The 16,802-nt window shown below is 49.1% G+C and overlaps 1 protein-coding gene across 8 annotated transcripts in view; it reads right to left on the reverse strand.

The window, feature by feature from the left end:
• FAM13C (family with sequence similarity 13 member C) overlaps positions 1-16,802 on the reverse strand; it is a 914,350-nt gene that overhangs the window by 845,602 nt on the left and 51,946 nt on the right. For all 8 annotated transcript variants that reach the window (XM_063961752.1, XM_063961754.1, XM_063961756.1 and 5 more), the window contains one exon: positions 10,933-11,110. In XM_063961752.1, the coding sequence (XP_063817822.1) occupies positions 10,933-11,110 (178 nt within the window). The remainder of the gene's footprint in view (positions 1-10,932; positions 11,111-16,802) is intronic.

Genomic DNA, 16,802 nt, shown 5'->3' on the forward strand with positions numbered 1-16,802 from the left:
CTGGCACTGTGGGGTCATATGTATCTGGCACTTTGGGGCAATGTGTATCTGGCACTGTGGGCAATGTGTATCTGGCACTGTGGGGTAATATGTATCTGGCACTGTGGGGTAATGTGTATCTGGCACTGTGGGGAAATATGTATCTGTCACTGTGTGGGGCAATATGTATCTGGCACTGTGGGCAATGTGTATCTGGCACTGTGGGGTAATATGTATCTGGCACTGTGGGGGCAATGTGTATCTGGCACTGTGAGGTAATGTGTATCTGGCACTGTGAGGTAATGTGTATCTGGCACTGTGAGGTAATGTGTATCTGGCATTGTGGGGTAATGTGTATCTGGCACTGTGAGGTAATGTGTATCTGGCACTGTGGGATACTGTGTATCTGGCACTGTTGGGCAATGTGTATCTGGCACTGTGAGGTAATGTGTATCTGGCACTGTGGGGTAATGTGTATCTGGCACTGTGAGGCAATGTGTATCTGGCACTGTGGGGTAATATGTATCTGTCACTGTGGGGTAATGTGTATCTGGCACTGTGGGGAAATATGTATCTGTCACTGTGTCGGGCAATATGTATCTGGCACTGTGGGCATTGTGTATCTGGCACTGTGGGGTAATATGTATCTGGCACTGTGGGGCAATGTGTATCTGGCACTGTGAGGTAATGTGTATCTGGCACTATGCGGTAATGTGCATCTGGCACTGTGGGGCAATGTGTATATGGCACTGTGGGGTAATATGTATCTGGCACTGTGGGGCAATGTGTATCTGGCACTGTGGAGAAATGTGTCTCTGTCACTGTGTGGGGCAATGTGTATCTGGCACTGTGGGCAATGTGTATCTGGCACTGTGGGGTAATATGTATCTGGCACTGTGGGGTAATGTGTATGGGGTAATGTGTATCTGGCACTGTGGGGAAATATGTATCTGTCACTGTGTGGGGCAATATGTATCTGGCACTTTGGGCAATGTGTATCTGGCACTGTGGGGTAATATGTATCTGGCACTGTGGGGCAATGTGTATCTGGCACTGTGATGTAATGTGTATCTGGCACTGTGGGGTAATGTGTATCTGGCACTGTGGGGTAATGTGTATCTGGCACTGTGGGGTAATGTGTATCTGGCACTGTGGGGCAATGTGTATCTGGCACTGTGTGGCAATGTGTATCTGGCACTGTGGGGTAATATGTATCTGGCACTGTGGGGCAATGTGTATCTGGCACTGTGAGGTAATGTGTATCTGGCACTGTGGGGTAATGTGTATCTGGCACTGTGGGGAAATATGTATCTGTCACTGTGTGGGGCAATATGTATCTGGCACTTTGGGCAATGTGTATCTGGCACTGTGGGGTAATATGTATCTGGCACTGTGGGGTAATGTGTATCTGGCACTGTGGGGTAATGTGTATCTGGCACTGTGGGGTAATGTGTATCTGGCACTGTGGGGCAATGTGTATCTGGCACTGTGGGGCAATGTGTATATGGCACTGTGGGGTAATATTTATCTGGCACGGTGTGGTAATATGTATCTGGTAGTGTGGGGCAATGTGTATCTGGCACTTTGGGGAAATTTGTCTCTGTCACTGTGTGGGGCAATATGTATCTGGCACTGTGGGCAATGTGTATCTGGCACTGTGGGGTAATATGTATCTGGCACTGTGGGGCAAGGTGTATCTGGCACTGTGAGGTAATGTGTATCTGGCACTGTGGGGCAATGTGTATCTGGCACTGTTGGTAACATGCATCTGGCACAGTGGGGCAATGTGTGTCTGGCACTATGGAGCAATGTGTATCTGGCACTGTGAGGTAATGTGTATCTGGCACTGTGGGGCAACCTGTATCTGGCACTGTGGGGTAATGTGTATCTGGCACTGTGTGGTAATATGTATTTGGCATTGTGGGGCAATGTGTATCTGGCACTGTGGGGCAAAGTGAATCTGGCACTGTGGGGCAATATGTATCTGGCACTGTGGGGTAATGTGTATATGGCACTGTGGGTCAATGTATATCTGGCACCGTGGGTCAATGTGTATCTGGCACTGTGGGGTATTGTGTATCTGGCACTGTGGGGTATTGTGTATCTGGCTCTGTTGGGCAATGTGTATCTGGCACTGTGGGGCAATTTATATCTGGCACTGTGGTGTAATCTTTATCTGGTACTGTGGGGAAATATGTATCTGGCACTGTGGGGCAATGTGTATCTGGCACTGTGGGGTAATGTGTATCTGGCACTGTGGGATAATGTGTATCTGGCACTGTGGGGTAATGTGTATCTGGCACTGTGGGGCAATATGTATCTTGCGCTGTGGGGCAATATGTATCTGGCACTGTGGTTCAATGTGTATCTGGCACTGTGAGTCAATGTGTATCTGGCACTGTGGGGTAATGTGTATCTGGCACTGTGGGGTAATGTGTATCTGGCACTGTGGTGCAATGTGTGTCTGGCACTGTGGGGGTAATATGTATCTGGCACTGTGGGGTAATGTGTATCTGGCACTGTGGGGTAATGTGTATCTGGCACTGTGGGGTAATGTGTATCTGGCACTGTGGGGCAATGTGTATCTGGCACTGTGTGGCAATGTGTATCTGGCACTGTGGGGTAATATGTATCTGGCACTGTGGGGCAATGTGTATCTGGCACTGTGAGGTAATGTGTATCTGGCACTGTGGGGTAATGTGTATCTGGCACTGTGGGGAAATATGTATCTGTCACTGTGTGGGGCAATATGTATCTGGCACTTTGGGCAATGTGTATCTGGCACTGTGGGGTAATATGTATCTGGCACTGTGGGGTAATGTGTATCTGGCACTGTGGGGTAATGTGTATCTGGCACTGTGGGGTAATGTGTATCTGGCACTGTGGGGCAATGTGTATCTGGCACTGTGGGGCAATGTGTATATGGCACTGTGGGGTAATATTTATCTGGCACGGTGTGGTAATATGTATCTGGTAGTGTGGGGCAATGTGTATCTGGCACTTTGGGGAAATTTGTCTCTGTCACTGTGTGGGGCAATATGTATCTGGCACTGTGGGCAATGTGTATCTGGCACTGTGGGGTAATATGTATCTGGCACTGTGGGGCAAGGTGTATCTGGCACTGTGAGGTAATGTGTATCTGGCACTGTGGGGCAATGTGTATCTGGCACTGTTGGTAATATGCATCTGGCACAGTGGGGCAATGTGTGTCTGGCACTATGGAGCAATGTGTATCTGGCACTGTGAGGTAATGTGTATCTGGCACTGTGGGGCAACCTGTATCTGGCACTGTGGGGTAATGTGTATCTGGCACTGTGTGGTAATATGTATTTGGCATTGTGGGGCAATGTGTATCTGGCACTGTGGGGCAAAGTGAATCTGGCACTGTGGGGCAATATGTATCTGGCACTGTGGGGTAATGTGTATATGGCACTGTGGGTCAATGTATATCTGGCACCGTGGGTCAATGTGTATCTGGCACTGTGGGGTATTGTGTATCTGGCACTGTGGGGTATTGTGTATCTGGCTCTGTTGGGCAATGTGTATCTGGCACTGTGGGGCAATTTATATCTGGCACTGTGGTGTAATCTTTATCTGGTACTGTGGGGAAATATGTATCTGGCACTGTGGGGCAATGTGTATCTGGCACTGTGGGGTAATGTGTATCTGGCACTGTGGGATAATGTGTATCTGGCACTGTGGGGTAATGTGTATCTGGCACTGTGGGGCAATATGTATCTTGCGCTGTGGGGCAATATGTATCTGGCACTGTGGTTCAATGTGTATCTGGCACTGTGAGTCAATGTGTATCTGGCACTGTGGGGTAATGTGTATCTGGCACTGTGGGGTAATGTGTATCTGGCACTGTGGTGCAATGTGTGTCTGGCACTGTGGGGGTAATATGTATCTGGCACTGTGGGGTAATGTGTATCTGGCACTGTGGGGCAATGTGTATCTGGCACTGTAGGGTACTGTGTATCTGGCACTGCGGAATAATGTGTATCTGGCACTATGGTTCAATGTGTATCTGGTACTGTGGATCAATGTGTATCTGGAACTGTGGGGTAATGTGTATCTGGCACTGTGGGGTAATGTGTGTCTGGCACTGGTGATCAATGTGTATCTGGCATTGTGGGGCAATGTGTATCTGGCACTGTGGGGCAATATGTGTCTGGCACTGTGGGTTAATGTGTATCTGGCACTGTGGGGTAATGTGTATCTGGCATTGTGGGGTAATGTGTATCTGGCACTGGTGAGCAATGTGTATCTGGCACTGTGGGGTAATTTGTATCTGGCACTGTGGGGCAATGTGTATCTGGCACTGTGGGGTAATCTTTATCTGGTACTGTGAGGTAATATGTATCTGGCACTGTGGGGCAATGTGTATGTGGCACTGTGGGATACTGTGTATCTGGCACTGTTGGGCAATGTGTATCTGGCACTGTGAGGTAATGTGTATCTGGCACTGTGGGGTAATGTGTATCTGGCACTGTGAGGCAATGTGTATCTGGCACTGTGTCTGGCACTGTGGGGTAATGTGTATCTGGCACTGTGGGGAAATATGTATCTGTCACTGTGTCGGGCAATATGTATCTGGCACTGTGGGCATTGTGTATCTGTCACTGTGGGGTAATATGTATCTGGCACTGTGGGGCAATGTGTATCTGGCACTGTGAGGTAATGTGTATCTGGCACTATGCGGTGATGTGCATCTGGCACTGTGGGGCAATGTGTATATGGCACTGTGGGGTAATATGTATCTGGCACTGTGGGGCAATGTGTATCTGGCACTGTGGGGAAATGTGTCTCTGTCACTGTGTGGGGCAATGTGTATCTGGCACTGTGGGGTAATATGTATCTGGCACTGTGGGCTATTGTGTATGGGGTAATGTGTATCTGGCACTGTGGGGAAATATGTATCTGTCACTGTGTGGGGCAATATGTATCTGGCACTTTGGGCAATGTGTATCTGGCACTGTGGGGTAATATGCATCTGGCACTGTGGGGCAATGTGTATCTGGCACTGTGAGGTAATGTGTATCTGGCACTGTGGGGTAATGTGTATCTGGCACTGTGGGGCAATGTGTATCTGGCACTGTGAGGCAATGTGTATCTGGCACTGTGGGGTAATATGTATCTGGCACTGTGGGGCAATGTGTATCTGGCACTGTGAGGTAATGTGTATCTGGCACTGTGGGGTAATGTGTATCTGGCACTGTGGGGAAATATGTATCTGTCACTGTGTGGGGCAATATGTATCTGGCACTTTGGGCAATGTGTATCTGGCACTATGGGGTAATATGTATCTGGCACTGTGGGGCAATGTGTATCTGTCACTGTGAGGTAATGTGTATCTGGCACTGTGGGGTAATGTGTATCTGGCACTGTGGGGTAATGTGTATCTGGCACTGTGGGGTAATGTGTATCTGGCATTGTGGGGTAATGTGTATCTGGCACTGTGAGGCAATGTGTATCTGGCACTGTGGGGTAATATGTATCTGGCACTGTGGGGCAATGTGTATCTGGCACTGTAAGGTAATGTGTATCTGGCACTGTGGGGTAATGTGTATCTGGCACTGTGGGGTAATGTGTATCTGGCACTGTGGGGTAATGTGTATCTGGCACTGTGGGGCAATGTGTATCTGGCACTGTGGGGCAATGTGTATATGGCACTGTGGGGTAATATTTATCTGGCACGGTGTGGTAATATGTATCTGGCACTGTGGGGCAATGTGTATCTGGCACTTTGGGGAAATTTGTCTCTGTCACTGTGTGGGGCAATATGTATCTGGCACTGTGGGCAATGTGTATCTGGCACTGTGGGGTAATATGTATCTGGCACTGTGGGGCAAGGTGTATCTGGCACTGTGAGGTAATGTGTATCTGGCACTGTGGGGCAATGTGTATCTGGCACTGTTGGTAATATGCATCTGGCACTGTGGGGCAATGTGTGTCTGGCACTGTGGAGCAATGTGTATCTGGCACTGTGAGGTAATGTGTATCTGGCACTGTGGGGCAATCTGTATCTGGCACTGTGGGGTAATGTGTATCTGGCACTGTGGGGTAATATGTATTTGGCATTGTGGGGCAATGTGTATCTGGCACTGTGGGGCAAAGTGAATCTGGCACTGTGGGGCAATATGTATCTGGCACTGTGGGGTAATGTGTATATGGCACTGTGGGGTATTGTGTATCTGGCTCTGTTGGGCAATGTGTATCTCGCACTGTGGGGCAATTTATATCTGGCACTGTGGTGTAATCTTTATCTGGTACTGTGGGGAAATATGTATCTGGCACTGTGGGGCAATGTGTATCTGGCACTGTGGGGTAATGTGTATCTGGCACTGTGGGATAATGTGTATCTGGCACTGTGGGGCAATGTGTATCTGGCACTGTTAGGGCAATGTGTATCTGGCACTGTGGGGTAATGTGTATCTGGCACTGTGGGGCAATATGTATCTTGCGCTGTGGGGCAATATGTATCTGGCACTGTGGTTCAATGTGTATCTGGCACTGTGAGTCAATGTGTATCTGGCACTGTGGGGTAATGTGTATCTGGCACTGTGGTGCAATGTGTGTCTGGCACTGTGGGGGTAATATGTATCTGGCACTGTGGGGTAATGTGTATCTGGCACTGTGGGGCAATGTGTATCTGGCACTGTAGGGTACTGTGTATCTGGCACTGCGGAATAATGTGTATCTGGCACTATGGTTCAATGTGTATCTGGTACTGTGGATCAATGTGTATCTGGAACTGTGGGGTAATGTGTATCTGGCACTGTGGGGTAATGTGTGTCTGGCACTGGTGATCAATGTGTATCTGGCATTGTGGGGCAATGTGTATCTGGCACTGTGGGGCAATATGTGTCTGGCACTGTGGGGTAATGTGTATCTGGCACTGTGGGTCAATGTGTATCTGGCACTGTGGGTCAATGTATATCTGGCACTGTAGAGCAATGTGTATCTGGCACTGTGGGGTATTGTGTATCTGGCACTGTTGGGCAATGTGTATCTGGCACTGTGGAGCAATTTGTATCTGGCACTGTGGAGCAATGTGTATCTGGCACTGTGGGGTAATCTTTATCTGGTACTGTGTGGTAATATGTATCTGGCACTGTGGGGCAATGTGTATCTGGCACTGTGAGGTAATGTGTATCTGGCACTGTGGGGCAATGTGTATCTGGCACTGTGGGGTAATCTTTATCTGGTACTGTGAGGTAATATGCATCTGGCACTGTGGTTCAATGTGTATCTGGCACTGTGGGTTAATGTGTATCTGGCACTGTGGGGTAATGTGTATCTGGCACTGGTGAGCAATGTGTATCTGGCACTGTGGGGCAATGTGTATCTGGCACTGTGAGGTAATGTGTATCTGGCACTGTGGGGTAATGTGTATCTGGCACTGTGGTGCAATGTATATCTGGCAATGTGGGGCAATATATATCGCACTGTGGGGTAATATGTATCTAGCACTGTGGTTCAATGTGTATCTGGCACTGTCGGTCAATGTGTATCTGGCACTGGGGGGTAATGTGTATCTGGCACTGGTGAGCAATGTGTATCTGGCACTGTGGGGTAATATGTATCTGGCACTGTGAGGTAATGTGTATCTGGCACTGTGAGGTAATGTGTATCTGGCACTGTGGGGTAATCTTTATCTTGTACTGTGCGGTAATATGTATTTGGCACTGTGAGGTAATGTGTATCTGGCACTGTGGGGTAATGTGTATCTGGCACTGTGGTGCAATGTGTATCTGGCACTGTGGGGCAATATATATCTTCACTGTGGGGTAATATGTATCTGGCACTGTGGTTCAATGTGTATCTGGCACTGTGGGTCAATGTGTATCTGGCACTGTGGGGTAATGTGTATCTGGCACTGGTGAGCAATGTTTATCTGGCACTGTGGGGTACTGTGTATCTGGCACTGTGGGGCAAAGTGTATCTGGCACTGTGAGGTAATGTGTATCTGGCACTGTGGGGTAATGTGTATCTGGCACTGTGGGGCAATGTGTATCTGGCACTGTGGGGTAATATGTATCTGGCACTGTGGGGGTAATGTGTATCTGGCACTGTGAGGTAATGTGTATCTGGCACTGTGAGGTAATGTGTATCTGGCACTGTGGGGTACTGTGTATCTGGCACTGTGGGGCAATGTGTATCTGGCACTGTGAGGTAATGTGTATCTGGCATTGTGGGGTAATGTGTATCTGGCACTGTGAGGCAATGTGTATCTGGCACTGTGGGGTAATATGTATCTGGCACTGTGGGGTAATGTGTATCTGGCACTGTGAGGTAATGTGTATCTGGCACTGTGAGGTAATATGTATCTGGCACTGTGGGGTAATACTGTGGTTCAATGTGTATCTGGCACTGTGGGTCGATGTGTATCTGGCACTGTGGGGTAATGTGTATCTGGCACTGTGGGGTAATGTGTATCTGGCATTGTGGGGTAATGTGTATCTGGCACTGGTGAGCAATGTGTATCTGGCACTGTGGGGTAATGTGTATCTGGCACTGTGAGGCAATGTGTATCTGGCACTGTGGGGTAATCTTTATCTGGTACTGTGAGGTAATATGTATCTGGCACTGTGGGGCAATGTGTATGTGGCACTGTGGGGCAATATGTATCTGGCACTGTGGGGTCATATGTATCTGGCACTTTGGGGCAATGTGTATCTGGCACTGTGTGTACTGTGTAAAAAGGGGACTCTTCCTGCGTACTGTGTAAAAAGGTGACTCTGGCTGGGTACTGTGTAAAAAGGGGACTCTGCCTGCGTACTGTGTAAATAGGGAACTGTACTGCCGTAATGTGCAAAAACTGAATGAAGGTGTGCGGAGAGACAACACAAGGGGTAGGTGATAGTGTGCTGAGAGGCGACACAGGAGGTAGGTGATAGTCATCTTGGCACGCCCCATTTTCAGTAGCCATGACCCTTCTGGTATGTGGCCACGCCCCTTTTGAAGTGTGTCCACGTCCATTTTTTTTCGACACGCGCCTTAGGCGTACGCACACATAGTTGATTTTACTTTATTTTTTGGGTGGTGGGCGCCACTCTTTATCTTGTCCTGGGGTGCTGCCATGGCACGCCATGCAGAATGCTGTGATACAACATGCCACATCGTAGTAAGATGAGCATGGCTACATCTGTATATTTGGGTATGTATCGGGTTATCGGCGGCAGGTATCCCGGCGGTCAGCATCCCGATCACGGGGGGAGGGGGTGAGTGCAACAAGCCCCTTGCGGGCTCGGTGGCGACTTGCGGTCTACACGGGTTCTAGTGCTCACTCCAGCGGACAGGCAGGGCAGGGCGCGGGTCCGTTAGGGGCACAAGCCGCGCACCTGCCAAAGGGGGTGTGGCTATGCAAATAGGGGGCGTGTCCACTTGCACGTAATGCAAGTGGGCGGTTCAGTCCACAGACGGGGGGCGTGGGCGGCCGGCGACGTCACTTTTGGGGGTGTGCCCAGCACCTACGGAGGTGCTGGGCTTCCCCCAAGCTCTCTGACAGCGTGAATGGATGCCGCGCGCATGCTCGCGGCATCTTTACATGTTGAGAGGGGCAAAAAGCGGGTGGCTGTTTTAGCAGGGCGCCGCAGAAAGGGCAGGGCGGGTTTTGCCCTTAAAAAATCGGGAGGGCGGGGCGCCCTGCTAAAACAGCCTGGAGTGAACACTAGGGTTCTATTCCCACTCTAAGGGTGTCGTGGACACTGGCGAGTGGGAATAGTCCCTGTTAGTTGGCATACCGACTGTCTAGAGCCCACAGCCTCTCCCATTTGATGGAGGGTGTAAATTTATAGTTTGCAGGAGGGCGCCGAACACCCTAGCACCGGCCCTGAGCGGGCGCACACTCGCGCAGCAGTTACTGTGTGTTAGATGCTCCTGTCACTCTGAGGCTGTGGCCACACCGCCTACAGCTCATTGCCCTATTTGGACAAGACGACTCACATCCCTGCCGGGTACTTATCAGCACATACTTGGGGCCCCTCTAATCCTTGGGGCCCGTTACAGTTGTCCCCTTTATACCCCCCTTTTGCCAGCCCTGGTCCCATTGCAGCCACTAGCAGCAGCCACCACAGCGTTCACTGGAGAGTTGCAGAGGCTGCACCTGGGCCATGCAGGCGCAATGCTCCTAACAATAACAACTACTACACACATCATGCAGCAACCATAGCTCACACATGCAGCTGTACAGTCAGTGCTGGGTCAAGGGAGAGGTTAGTATTCAAGAAATTGATGCAGCGTGTGGGGCCCCCTGGACCCAGGGGCCCGTGTGCATCACACACCTTGCACCCATTATAGATATGCCAGTGGTATTGACCCAGGTGCCAGAAGGGAGTGTCCGGAAACACAGCATCGTTGAGCGCTGATTAACATGAAGCAACAGGTGGCGAGCTGAAATAGGGACAACGAGCTGTATGTGAAGACTACCACCTGTTGTTCAATTTAATCAACATGCACCACAGGAAAAACCGATGTAGGCATAGCACTGCCTTAAAACAGCACTATCCGGTATGATAACTCAAAAAGCCCTTAAATAGCAATGGGGGTAATTCCAAGTTGATCGCAGCAGGAACTTTTTTAGCAGTTGGGCAAAACCATGTGTACTGCAGGGGGGGCAGATATAACATGTGCAGAGAGAGATAGATTTGGGTGGGTTATTTTGTTTCTGTGCAGGGTAAATACTGGCTGCTTTATTTTTACACTGCAAATTAGATTGCAGATTGAACACACCCCACCCAAATCTAACTCTCTCTGCACATGTTATATCTGCCTCCCCTGCAGTGCACATGGTTTTGCCCAACTGCTAAAAAATTTCCTGCTGCGATCATCTTGGAATACCCCCCATGAGAACAAGTTTAACAAAGAAATACTGGTTGATACATGGGGCATTAGTCCTTTGTATTAGTTCAGTATTTAGCTACATTAAGAGAATGCTGTCCTCTAACATACCATAAGTGGAGAGATACTCCACAGCCTCTTTAATCACCAAAGGAACATCACCATTCTCTAGTAATTTATCTTGTGAAAGTGAAACACCAAATGCTGCATTTTCAGACTTCTTCTGTTGCATTTGTTTCGGAGAAATCTTATTGGTGCTGTTTATAACTTTAACGGCAGTTATAGATTGCTGTGGACAAAAAAACAAAAGAACATAAGGTTTATAACAACTAGTAACATGTTCTTTACCCCTAGCTAATCACAAGCTATTATGTACTTTGTAAAATGCATATATTGTCAGAGTGATCACTTATTGGCTCCGCACCAGTGGTCGTCTCAGTAGGAAGCCCAGTCACTGCTGCATTAGCAGAAAGACACAGTAACAGCTGCAATAGCCTCCACCTCTGAATCAGCCCCATACCTCCCAACAATGGCCCTCATTCCGAGTTGTTCGCTCGCAAGCTGCTTTTAGCAGCTTTGCACACGCTAAGCCGCCACCTACTGGGAGTGAATCTTAGATTATCAAAATTGCGAACGAAAGATTCACAATATTGCGATAAGACTTCTCTGTGCAGTTTCTGAGTAGCTCGAGACTTACTCTGCCAGTGCGATCAGTTCAGTGCTTGTCGTTCCTGGTTTGACGTCACAAACACACCCAGCGTTCGCCCAGACACTCCTCCGTTTCTCCAGCCACTCCCGCGTTTTTCCCAGAAACGATAGCGTTTTTTCACACACACCCATAAAACGTCCAGTTTCCGCCCAGAAACACCCACTTCCTGTCAATCACATTACGATCACCAGAACGAAGAAAAAACCTCGTAATGCCGTGAGTAAAATACCTAACTGCATAGCAAATTTACTTGGCGCAGTCGCACTGCGGACATTACGCATGCGCATTAGCGACTAATCGCTCTGTTGCGACAAAAAAATAACGAGCGAACAACTCAGAATGACCCCCAATAGAAGGAGCTGACTCGGGAGTCACAAAAAAGGTGTGTGGCCTCTTGAAATGGGACTTGGCTTCATAGTAATGTCGCTATTGCAAGCCAAGCCTCCCGTTTTCGTCATTGTGGGGGCATGTCCAGTGCTCTGTGAGCTGCTGACCATACCCCCAGCCCTTCTGTCTCCAATGAATAGACGCTGTCACATAGGGAGTGACAATGAACCTCCCAACTGCCCCCCACCGCAAGACACTGCAGTCCGTGGGTGGGACTTCAGACAGTCCCAAGAAAATGGGACGGTCCTGTGAAAATCGGGACTATGCAGGCCCATAGTTTTTTTCTTCTCTTTTAAATAGCATGTTAGGGGAGCAGATTTAACAACGAGTGTTAACGAGTTATTCTTGTTATCACTTGTTATCAGCAGCTGCTGCACCAATTGAAGATAGGCTGAGCACTGTGTTCCTGTGTTCCATGTGAGCTGTGGCTGCTGATCCCCGAGTACGTGGCTGTGGCTGCTGATCAAGTATTGTTACTGTACATACAACTTGACATGTATATTTTGTTTATATGTGCTGTAGTCTTTGGTCAGAGCTGCAGCCCGGGGCAGCAGCCATTACTGCTCGTTATGAATGTTAAATGGAGCTACAGTACTTACTGATCGCTCCAAACTGTCCTGATTCTAGCGGGACAGTCCCGTTATTCTGACACTGTCCTGCTGTCCCGCCCCAGGGCCGCAGTGTCTTGCAGGTGGTGGTGGGGCGGGGGACAGGTTGGGAGAGCCTATGAACACCGCTGCTCTGCTCTGAAAAGCAGCCAGTGATCACTGAATAGATGCCATTTGCATGTGCACGGCATCTAACAGTGCAGAGAGGTGAGCAGAGGGCTGCTCAGCTGCTCTTAGAGCGCTGGGCACACCCCCAAAGTAACGATGATGGGGGTTGTGCAGCGAGACCACGCCCTCTACCCGAGGCTACGCTCCTCCATGCAAGGCCTCTGGCGTGTGAGGTCCTGCTTTCATGGCTTCAAACGTTGGGAGGTATGCATGATAATTAGGAGCTGATTGGCTGGAGCACCATTTACAGTAACATTCCTAACAATTGAAAACAAGAATATCACTCGTTGTTAAATCTGTCCCTAAATACCTTTATTTAAGCATGATTATTCTTGTGCAAATCATAATACCAACATCATTCTGGGTATGGAGTTCAAACGAGCATGGCTGCAAGACACAGACACTGCAAGACACAGACACTGGCACAGCATGTAATGGTAGAGGGTGAGAAGTGGTAATTGTCACAGTGAAAACAGAGCACAGAGGCATTACAAACAGGGGTGTATCTACCTATTGGCCAGGATGGCACTCGACAGGAGCGCCAGGCAAGGAGGGGGCGCCGCCTGGCAGTGCTATCCATGGGGCCAGGTGGTAGAACCAAGTAGTACTGTCAGACTTGGTGACTGTCTGTTAGTGGCGACGTCAGTGTCCGGCAGCAGCGGACCGCACCTCGCTTGTAATCAGACTCAACATAAACTACAGCTCCCAGAAGTCCTTGTTGCCAGTACCTCTCGGTACGCGCCGGCAGTGACATACAGTCACCAGGTACAGTCAGAGCCGGATTATGGGGGGGGGGGGGGGGGGGGGGGGGGGGGGGGGGGGGGGTTGAGGCACAGGACTGCACTGCTCTGCATTGGGCTAGGACAGTGGACGGAGTGGAAGCAGGGGGACGGGGCTACACGACACTGCCAGGCAGCCTAGCAGCATGGAGGAGAGGGAGAGAGGACAACGAGCTACTAAAGTACATGCAGTCAGCGTACCCTGTCTGTAATGTGGTGGGTGGGGGGGGGGATACTATATAATCTGCCTGTATGTGTGTCTGTGACTGAATTTATGTATGTGTGTGTGTGTGTGTGTGTGTGTGTGTGTGTGTGTGTGTGTATGTATGTATGTATGTTTGTGTGTGTATAAGTATCTACTGTATTTATGTGTGTATTAGTGTGTGACTATGTATGTGAATAAGTGTGTAACTATGTATGTATGTGACTGCATTTGTATATACTGCATTTGTGACTGTACTGTATATCATATGTATGTGTTTTTTGTGTGACTATGTATGTAAGTGTATATGTGTGTGCCTATGGGCAGGATCAGATATACTAATGGCAATTGTGGTTTGACCGCATTCCCCATATAAAATTAGAAATATATTTATTAGCACTGGTCCACATTTCCATTTTCTTTTTGCATTCCCCATATTCCCTGTATAGACGGTGTTTCCTATAGGGGTACGACTGTGTGGCGTAACGTGAATAAGAGACACTAATGTGCATTGTAATGTGAGTAATGGACACTACTGAGCGGGGTAATGTGATATTGTGTGGCATAATTAGAACTGGAAGTACTATTGTGTGGCCATGCCCTTTCCCCACAAGGCCACATTCCTTTTTTGACACGCCTTCCCTATTTCAAATATGTGCATGTATGTGTGTGTGGGGAAGGGGGGGGGGGCACCAGCCCCTGACTTTGCCAGGAGCACTCGGACCCCTAGATACTACGCTGATTACAAAGTCTCTCTGCTCGTGCTATGTGACTGTGGTTGTCATCGTAGTCAAATCACACTGAAAATAAAAAGATTGTAAATCAGTAATAACAGCTTGAAAAATAAGATTTTACTTACCGGTAAATCTATTTCTCGTAGTCCGTAGAGGATGCTGGGGACTCCATAAGGACCATGGGGAATAGACGGGCTCCGCAGGAGATAGGGCACTTTAAGAAAGCTTTGGATTCTGGGTGTGCACTGGCTCCTCCCTCTATGCCCCTCCTCCAGACCTCAGTTAGGGAAACTGTGCCCAGAGGACAGTACGAGGAAGGATTTTTGTGAATCTAAGGGCGAGATTCATACCAGCCACACCAATCACACTGTATAACTTGTGATAAACTACCCAGTTAACAGTATGAACAGCACATAGCCTCGGTTCAACCGATAAAACTATAACATAACCCTTATGTAAGCAATAACTATATACAAGTCTTGCAGAAGAAGTCCGCACTTGGGACGGGCGCCCAGTATCCTCTACGGACTATGAGAAATAGATTTACCGGTAAGTAAAATCTTATTTTCTCTAACGTCCTAGAGGATGCTGGGGACTCCGTAAGGACCATGGGGATTATACCAAAGCTCCCAAACTGGCGGGAGAGTGCGGATGACTCTGCAGCACCGATTGAGCAAACAGGAGGTCCTCCTCAGCCAGGGTATCAAACTTATAGAACTTTGCAAAGGTGTTTGACCCCGACCAAGTAGCTGCTCGGCACAACTGTAATGGCGAGACCCCTCGGGTAGCCGCCCAGGAAGAGCCCACCTTCCTAGTGGAATGGGCCTTAACCGATTTAGGCAATGGCAATCCTGCCGTAGAATGCGCCTGCTGAATCATGTTACAGATCCAACGAGCAATAGTCTGCTTTGAAGCAGGAGCGCCAACCTTGTTGGCCGCATACAGAACAAACAGAGCTTCAGTCTTCCTGATCCTAGCCGTTCTGGTCACATAAATCTTCAAAGCCCTGACCACATTCAGGGACTCGGAATCCTCCAAGTCCTGTGTAGCCACAGGCACGACAATAGGTTGGTTCACATGAAAAGATGAAACCACTTTTGGCAGAAATTGAGGACGAGTCCTCAACTCTGCCCTATCCACGTGAAAAACCAAGTATGGGCTTTTATGTGATAAAACCGCCAATTCTGAAACACGCCTTACCGAAGCTAATGCCAACAACATGACCACTTTCCATGCGAGGTATTTCAACTCCACTGTTTTGAGTGGTTCAAACCAAGGTGACTTGAGGAAACGTAAAACCACGTTAAGATCCCAAGGCGCCACCGGAGGTACAAAAGGAGGCTGAATATGCAGCACCCCCTTCACAAAAGTCTGTACTTCAGGAAGAGAGGCCAATTCTCTTTGAAAGAAAATGGATAAGGACGAAATTTGGACCTTTATGGACCCTAATTTTAGGCTCAAATTCACTCCTGTTTGAAGGAAGTGAAGTAGACGGCCCAAATGGAACTCCTCCGTAGGAGCAGCTCTGGCCTCACACCAAGAAACATATTTTCGCCATATGCGGTGATAATGTTTCAACATCACGTCTTTCCTAGCCTTGATCAGGGTAGGAATGACCTCCTCCGGAATCCCTTTTTCCGCTAGGATCCGGCGTTCAACCGCCATGCCGTCAAACGCAGCCGCGGTAAGTCTTGGAACAGACAGGGCCCCTGCTGCAGCAGGTCCTGCCTTAGAGGAAGAGGCCACGGATCTTCTGTGAGCAACTCTTGCAGCTCCGGATACCAAGTCCTCCGTGGCCAATCTGGAACAATGAGAATTGTTCTGACCCTGCTTATTCTTATTATTCTCAACACCTTGGGTATGAGAGGAAGAGGAGGAAACACATAGACCGATCTGAACACCCAAGGTGTCACCAGAGCTTCTACCGCTACCGACTGAGGGTCCCTTGACCTGGCGCAATACCGCTTTAGCTTTTTGTTGAGACGGGATGCCATCATGTCTATTTGAGGCAGACTTCTTGATAAAGTCCCCACTCTCCCGGATGCAGGTTGTGCCTGCTGAGGAAGTCCGCCTCCCAGTTGTCCACCCCCGGGATGGACACTGCTGATAGTGCGCTTACATGGCCTTCCGCCCAGCGTAGAATCCTGGTCGCTTCTGCCATGGCCACTCTGCTCCTTGTCCCGCCTTGGCGGTTTATATGAGCCACTGCCGTGACATTGTCTGACTGAATTAGGACCGGTTTTTCCTGTAGCAATTCCTCCGGCTGACGTAGGGCGTTGTATATGGCCCTCAACTCCAGGACGTTGATGTGGAGACAAGTCTCTAGATTTGACCAGAGACCTTGGAAATTTCTTCCCAGCGTGACTGCTCCCCAGCCTCGGAGGCTTGCGTCCG

The sequence above is a fragment of the Pseudophryne corroboree genome, chromosome 3 (assembly GCF_028390025.1).
Source record: "Pseudophryne corroboree isolate aPseCor3 chromosome 3, aPseCor3.hap2, whole genome shotgun sequence".
Lineage (NCBI taxonomy): Eukaryota > Metazoa > Chordata > Amphibia > Anura > Myobatrachidae > Pseudophryne > Pseudophryne corroboree.